The following is an 8,229-nucleotide window of genomic DNA, read 5'->3' as shown; positions in this document are numbered from 1 at the left end:
TGTTTTATATTTATCTATTTAATTAATTTTGAATTAATTTCAGCTTAAGATATGAAGTGAGGCTCTAATTTAGCTTCTCCTCCAAGATACTAGATGATATTCAACTTTTCCCTCCAGTAAAACATAGTATCTGACATATAACATGGTACAATAGTTGTGGAATCATTTATTGAATTGACCTTTTTTTTTTTTTTACTGATTATAAAGTCTACTTTTATCATCTATTAGATATTTATATAAACTGCATCATCTTTCCAGATGATCTAGCCAGTTCCATTCTTTTATTTGTTAGTTCTCAACTTAATATCTGATACTTTTTTGTTCAACATTTCTTGGCTATCTATCTCATTAATTTATCCATGTATATAATATTTCTAAAGTATATCATAAATATATTCTTGTTGAGGATATTTTTACTAATTTTGAAAGGTCCTAGTGAAGAAGAAGTACTAAGCTTATAATTACAACTTAAAAATGAGGCAAGATTGCCCTGACAGGTTTGGCTTAGCAGTTAGAGCATTGGCCCATGGGCTGAAGAGACAGGTTTGATCCCTAGCCAAGGGCATGTACCTTGGGAGGCAACCAATCAATGTGTCTCTCTCACTTTGATGTTTTTATCTTTCTCTGTCCCCCCTCCCTTCCTTCCACTCTATCTGAAAAAAAAATTAATAGAAAAATATCCTCAGGTGATGATTTTAAAAAAATGAGGCAAGATTAAGAAACTCAGATAGAGGCTAGGATCAGAAACATTAAGACATAGCATACATGCATAAAAAACAAAAAAAGACATAGCAGATACAGTAGTGGTATATTGAGTTTTCTGTACCCTCTGACAAGATTTCATGAGTCACCAATGATACATGTAAGAAATTACAGCAGACTGGAGCACATGGTATAAAACTGTCAATGAGGGGATAGTTTATGAAGATCAGGACAAGAGCTGCATTTGCAGGGAAAATGAGGCAACTTTCCCCCTCCTTCAGGTCCAGCTCATCTTTTTAAGGAGCTTGCTCATTTTCTCACTAAACACTTGTTTCACCTGTTTGTTTCTTAGGGTGTAGATGAAAGGGTTAAACATAGGGGTCACCACCGTGTTAAGCAAGGCCACCACCTTGTTCTTGTCCTCCCCCTGGCCACCCTTGCCTGACCGGAAATACATGAAGATGCAGCTGCCATAGAAGAGAGACACGACAATGATGTGGGAGGAACAGACTGAGAAGGCTTTCTGCCTCTCCTTGGCTGAAGGGATGTGCAGGATGGTGTAGAGGATGTGGCCATAGCAGGTGGCTGTCACTGACAGAGTGCCCAGTAAGCTGAAGTTGGCCACAATAAAACCCAGAAGCTCTATCAGACTTGTGTCTGCACATATGAGTTCTAGGAGTGGAAACTTGTCACAGAAGAAATGATTAATGGTATTGGGGCCACAGAATGGCTGCTGAGTTGTGATGAAAGCTGGAATGATGATGAGGAGAAATCCTGTCATCCAAGAAGAAAGAACTAGTTGGACACTGACGTTTTTGCTCATGATGGTGGCATAGCGCAAGGGATTACATATGGCCACGTACCTGTCAAAGGACATCACTGCCAATAGGAAGAACTCTGTGGTGCCCAGGAAGAAATACAGGAAACTTTGTAAGAAACAGCCTAGCAAGGAGATGGTCTTGTATCCGGTCAGGATGTTGGTCAGCATCTTGGGGAAGATGACTGAAGTAAACCAGATCTCCAGGACAGCAAAGTGGCGAAGAAAGTAGTACATGGGAGTCTGGAGTCGCCTGTCTATGAGGGTGATGACCACGATGAAGAGATTCCCCAGTAGAGTGAGGAGGTAGGTCAGGAGGAATCCCAGGAAGATGAGCATCTGCAGCTCACAGGCATCTGAGAGCCCCAGCAGGACAAACTCAGTGACAGTGGTATGGTTTCCCATGGCTCCTCTGACCTCTGCTGGGATGACCAATCAGAGGTGTGCAGCTTTAGGAGTTGTGATGATCTGGAAATCTGAGGACATCTGAAGCTGAAAGGAAAGAGGGATGAGTGTCATACTTTGAACTGAAGAGATCCTTTATTTCTGTGAAGGACATATCTTCCCACCACTGAACACTTAGGCTTGTTTTGCAGAGCCCCTGTCTTATGCTTGGTTCCTGGTGTGTCTGTGTGTTAGAAGAGAAAGTAGTGATCTGCAGGGTGACCTAAATAAGACCCCAAACCAAAAATTATCATTGCTTACCTTTTTTAACCAAACTTTTATTACTGACTTACTGATTCTTCCATGAATTCCTTTGTCCTAACATCATTATACCCTGTTTCATTCATACACACACACACACACACACACACACACACACACACTTCTATATATATTTGTTGTTGTTATTGTTAACCTCACCCAAGGAAAATTTTCCATTGATTTTTTTTTAGTAAGAGTGGAAGAGAGGGAGGGAGACAGAGAGAAACATGGATGTGAAAGAGATACACCGATTAGTTGCCTCCCACATGACTCCAACTGGGGCTAGGGATCAAACTTGCAACCCAGGTACATGCCCTTGACCGGGAATCAAACCCATGACTCTTTGGTCCAAGAGCTGATGCTCTAACCACTGAGAAAAACTGGCCAAGGCTTCAATATTTTAACATTTATTTTATTTTTTATTCAACATTATTTTTATCTTTACTCCAGTACTGGGTCTTCATCCATGAGTAATTTATATTTGAGGGTGCTAACTTTTCTGCTTTATTTAGCCATTCATGATACAGATCCATATCTACAGGTGAACTGATTTAGAATTCATAGACACTCTATTGCTGTTTCAAGATTGCCTGCATCTTTGATGCTTTTTTACTATTATTTGGATTAATGCAAAGGAAAGAGAAAATCTGTGAAATAAAAGCCCAACTTTCACAAATAAAAAAAAATTCAGGTAATATATGAATAAATAAAAATTCTTTAGTGGGAGTTTTGGATTCAAGGTTCTTAATGATGTTCCCAAGACATATCCAGGTTCTCCTCTCATTACATTCTCCCATGGACTCTAGATAAAATCTGTGATTTTTTTTCATTCTTTTTTTTTTTTTTTTTTAATCCTCACCCGAGGACATTTTTCCATTTTATGTTCAGATAGAGTGAGAGGGAGAGAGAGAGAAAAACATCGACGTGAAAGGGATACATCGAGTGGTCGCCACCCACATGACTAACCAGGGCCGGGGACAAACTGCAACCGAGGTACATGCCCTTAGCGGGAATTGAACCTGGGTCTCTCTGGACTGCAGGCCGATGCTCTAACCGCTGAGCCAAACTGGCCAGGGCTTCATTCTTTACATATTTCATGCACTTGTGCTTTTGCATGTGGCATTCATTCTGCTTGGAATTATCAGCCATTCAAATCTTATTTATCCTTTAAGTCTTTCCTTAATACATGCTGTTTTTTTCTATGGAGACTTCTCTTCTGAATGAATGTCTTTCATCTGTATCCCTCATAATGTTATTATATTACATTTAATTTTCATTGCATTTTGTGGTTGTTTTTCATTTCTTGCTCATGAATAAAAAATTCTGTTATTAATTTTTGCATTTTATATAACCCTTAGAACAAGTTTCTTAAAATAATCAGATTTAATAAACACTTGCTAAATGAGTGAATAATACCTCAAATATGTGAGAGATGGATTTGGTGGTGTTTGACACACAGGAGGCTGAGGACATATCACTTATATAATATTTCCTAGGGGACAGCAACTTTGCAGAGTCATATGTCTTACAATAGCCCATCTGAAGAGAGTTTGGTTTTCCTCAGAAGGAGGTGGAGATGTCTCCCCACAAATATTCTTAAGGGACACACCCTATTTTTGAGATGGTCTAGAGTTTGAGCTAGTAAGTAGACAGTGGTCTGGTTGAGTCTGCTAGAGTGCTCCTACAGCAAAAAAACCCTGAAAACCCTTTAAAAGATCTTTCTTTAAAAATCAGCATCCTTGATGCTTGCTTCAGCAGCACATATACTAAAATTGGAACAATACAGCGAAGATTAGCATTGCCCCTGAACAAGGATGACATGAAAATCTGTGAAGCGGTCCATATTTTTAGATATAGTGAACACCACTCACCCCTACCTGGTGACTTGCTGAGAACATACCTCATAAAACTTGAATACAGCCAGAAGCTCTTTCAGTGACTGAGCTGAACAGGCAGCCAACAGATGAAGGCAGGCAACAGTGAATTGCAGGGTTCTTTAAGACTTTTGCTGACCTGCCCCAGGATCTGGTGCTTGTGAAAGCCAGCCTTGGTGCACAGCTTGATCCTTCTTATGCACACCCAGGCCCAGCAGAGGCAACCACAAACTGTGGATTGCTTTGTAGCTCCAAACAGGTTTCCCAGGGTTACCCAGGGCTAGTCACAGGCAGTGTCTGACATTGACTTGCACCAGAGTCCCTCCCAAGAGGCCCTAGAACCAACACATCCAGTGACCAACTTCAAACATCAGAGCAGGATCCAATTACCTTCACAAATGGCATACCCAAAGGGAGATCTTGGCAGACGTCTGACCCTGCTGAGGGAAACTGCTCCAAGTGGTTAGCACCTGTGCAGGTACACGATACAGTGTGTTTGGGGTTGATCCTCACAGTCAGCCAGCCTGAGGGTTGACCCCATGCTTGAGTGAGCCAATAGCAAGACTCAGTTGAAACAGGAAGGTCCACATAACCCACACAAGTGACATTCCTGGGACACCCAGTACAGATGATCAAGAAGACTGTGCCACTGTATCTGACAAAACACCTTCTATATAAGGCCACCCTACCAAGACTGGGAGTCATAGCAGCTCTAACTAATACATAGCAACAAACACACAGAGGAGCCAAAATGGGGAGACAAAAAAACATGCCTCAAATGAAAGAACAGGAGAAATTTCCAGGAAAAAAAAACCCTAAATAAAATGGAGGCAAACAATTTACCAGATACAAAGTTCAAAAGAATAGCCCTGGCTGGTTTTGCTCAGTGGTTAGAGCATCGGCCCATGAACCAGAAAGTCCAGGGTTTAGTTCCCACTAGGGGCATGTACCTCAGTTGCAGTTTGTCCCTGGCCCTGGTTAGTCTCACGTGGGTGGCAACCACTCGATATGTCTCTCTCACATCAATGTTTCTCTCCCTCTCTTTCTCCCTCTCTCCCTCCTGCTCTATCTGAAGATAAATGCAAAAATGTCCTCAGGTGAGGATTAAAAAAAAAAAAAAAGAATGGTTATAACGCTGCTCAATGAACTTAGTGAGAACTACAAGAAACTTTGTGAGAACTACAGCAACATGAAAAAAGACATAGAAGAGAATCAGTCAGAAATGAAAAATACAATATTTGAAATGACAAATACACTGGAAGGAATAAACAGTAGGTTGGATGAAGCAGAAAATTGAACCAGCAATTTGGAAGACAAGGTAGCAGAATGCACTTAATCAGAGCAGCAAAAAGAAAACAGAATTAAAAAAAAATGAGAATAGTTTAGGGGACCGTTGGGACAATATGAAGAATACCAACATTCACACCATAGGGATACCAGAAGGAGAAGAGAGTGAGCAAGGGATAGAGAACCTATTTGAAGTAATAATGACTGAAAACTTCCCTAACCTGGTAAAGGAGAAATACACACAAGTCCAGGAAGCGCAGTGTCCCAAACAAGATGAATCCTCATAACTGTCAGAACGGTTATCAAACAAACAAAAAACAAGTGTTGGCAAGGATGTGGAGAAAAGAGAACCTTAGTGCACTGTTTGTGGGAATGCAGATTGGTGCAGCCGCTGTGGAAAGCAGTATGGAGTTACCTCAAAAATTAAAAATGAAACTGCCTTATGATCCAGTGATTCCACTTCTGGGAATATATCCAAAGAAGCCCTAAACACTAATTTGAAAGAATGTATGCACCCCTATATTTATTGCAATGTTATTTATAATAGCCGAGATTTGAAAGTAGCCCAAATGCCCATCAATAGATGAGTGATAAAAAGGTTGTGGAATAGAATATCATTCATCTATTAAAAAAAGGAAGGAAATCTTACCTTTTGTGGCAGCATGGATGGACCTGGAGAGTACTATGCTAAGTGAAATAAGCCAGTCAGAGAAAGACAAATACCATGTGGTTTCACTTATTTGTGGAATCTAATGAGCAAAATAAACTAACAAATCAAATAGAAACAGACTCCTAGACACGGAGAACAGACTGACAACTGTCAGAGGGGAAGGGCTTGGGGGCTGGATGGAAAAGGTGAAGGAATTAAGAAAAAATAAAAACAACTCATAGACAACAGTATGGTGATTATCAGAGGGAAAGGAGGTGGCGGGAGGTAGGAGAGCATAAAGGGGAGATAAATGGTGATGGTAGTGAGCACGCAATAAGGAATACAGATGATTGTGTTATAGAATTATACACCTAAAACCCACATAATTTTATTAGCCAATGTCACTCCAATAAATTAAATTTAAAAAGTCAGCATCCTTGAAAGTTCCCTTTCTTAAATAATATCAGCTTTGACCATAATTATCAAGCAGAGCTCTAGCAAGAATGTAAGAATTGCCCTGGCCGGTTTGGCTCAGTGGTTAGAGCGTTGGCCTGCGGTCCAGAGAGACCTGGGTTCGGTTTGCTAAGGCATGTACCTCAGTTGCAGTTTGTTCCCGGCCCTGGTTGGGTCGTGTGGGAGGCAGCGACTCGATGTGTCCCTTTCATGTCGATGTTTCTCTCTCTCTCTCTCTCCCTCCCACTCTATCTGAACATAAAATGGAAAAATGTCCTCAGGTGAGGATAAAAAAAAAAAAAAAAGACTAAAAATTATCTGCCAGACACTAGAGAATAAGATTGGGACCCAGTTTAGGTACTTGGGATAAAGAAAATGCTAGCAAATATGAGTAAGGAGGATGAAATTGTAAACTGTATAAACTTCCTTTTTTTATGGTTTTGCTTTATTTTTTAGCACAGGCTACACTATTAAAAGTCATTATAAAAACTACCATTATACCTAACATTTGTTGATAGTTATTAAAGAACATAGAATAGTCAATCAGCTTCTGAGGATATAACTAGGGCTATTTTCCACCGGTCATTTCTAGGCTCAACATTGTCTAGATTTATCAGCGATTTGAAAAGGAAGTCTCTGAAGGTTAATCATTTAGTTCAAAGGTGAGCCCAGGTGGTGAAGGAACTTACCCAGCTCTTTATTTTTATTATTATTTTTATCCTCACCTGAGGACATTTTTCGATATTTTGTTCAAATAGAGTGGGAGGGAGGGAGGGGGAGAGAGAGAGAGAGAGAGAGAGAGAGAGAGAGAGAGAGAGAAACATCGACGTGAAAGGGACACATCGAGTGGCTGCCACCCACACAACCCAACCAGGGCTGGGGACAAACTGCAACCGAGGTACATGCCCTTAGCGGGATCCGAACCTGGGTCTCTCCAGACCACAAGCTGACGCTCTAACTGCTGAACCAAACTGGCCAGGGCTTACCCAGCTCTTTAAAACATTTTTTTCTCCACTGATTTTTAGAGAAAGAGGAAGGGAGAGGGAGAGAGAGATGGAAATATTGATGAGAGAGAACATCGACTGGCTGCCTCCTGCATGCCCCTTACTGGGGATTGGGCCCACAACCTGGGCATGTGCCCTGGCTGGGAATAGAACCAGCAACCTCTTGGTGTATGGGTCAATGCTCAACCACTGAACCACACCAGCCCAGGCCTAGTTCTTTTTAGAACAGAAGCAGGATCCACCATGAATGTCACACTCAGAAACATCATCAGGAGCTAGTAGAATGAATATTATTTAGGTGAAGTCCTGGGTAGAACGCATTGAGAGGATGATGGGAATAGAGACTAAGATGAGAAAGAGTTGGATGTGAGTGGGAGGGAAGGAGAAAGCTCTGGGTTTGCACTGAATCATGAGCTTAGCACAGATAAACTGTGAAAAGACACTGTGACTACCCTAGCCATGTGGCTTAGTTGGTTAGAGCATCATCTGTGCACTAAAGAGTTGCAGGTTCAATTCCTCGTCAGGGCACATACCTGGGTTTTGGGTTTGATCCCTGGGTAAGGCAAGTATGGGAGGTAACTGATCAATGCTTCTCTCTCCCTGTCCCTTCCTCTCTCTCTAGAATCAATGAAAAAAAAACATGTCCTCGGTGAGGATTTAAAAACACACACACACAAACAAAGACATTGTGACCAGCCCAAGTATATAGCACATAGGGCTGCTAATAAACTTTTGGAT

At 41.1% G+C, this 8,229-nt stretch overlaps 1 protein-coding gene and 1 non-coding gene across 2 annotated transcripts; one reads left to right on the top strand and one right to left on the bottom strand.

Annotated features, from left to right (window-relative positions):
* Nucleotides 1-979: 979 nt before the first annotated feature.
* LOC118624360 (olfactory receptor 49-like) lies at nt 980-1,924 on the bottom strand. Its single transcript, XM_036252561.1, has one exon. The coding sequence runs from the start codon at nt 1,922-1,924 to the stop codon at nt 980-982; it is 945 nt and encodes a 314-aa protein (XP_036108454.1).
* A 2,046-nt stretch (nt 1,925-3,970) lies between these two features.
* Nucleotides 3,971-4,073, top strand: LOC118621299. The gene has a single exon (XR_004957667.1). It is a non-coding gene; the product is annotated as a U6 spliceosomal RNA (small nuclear RNA).
* The last annotated feature ends 4,156 nt before the right edge of the window (nt 4,074-8,229 follow it).

This window comes from Molossus molossus, unplaced genomic scaffold (assembly GCF_014108415.1).
Source record: "Molossus molossus isolate mMolMol1 unplaced genomic scaffold, mMolMol1.p scaffold_m16_p_1, whole genome shotgun sequence".
In the NCBI taxonomy this organism is placed as follows: domain Eukaryota; kingdom Metazoa; phylum Chordata; class Mammalia; order Chiroptera; family Molossidae; genus Molossus; species Molossus molossus.
The sequence above is the reverse complement of the archived record's forward strand: the minus strand, read 5'-3'. Positions and strand labels throughout refer to the sequence as shown.

Coding starts and splice junctions, on each gene's coding strand:
- LOC118624360 (XM_036252561.1), bottom strand. CDS start 1,924: ATGGGAAACCATACCACTGTCACTGAGTTTGTCCTGCTGGGGCTCTCA.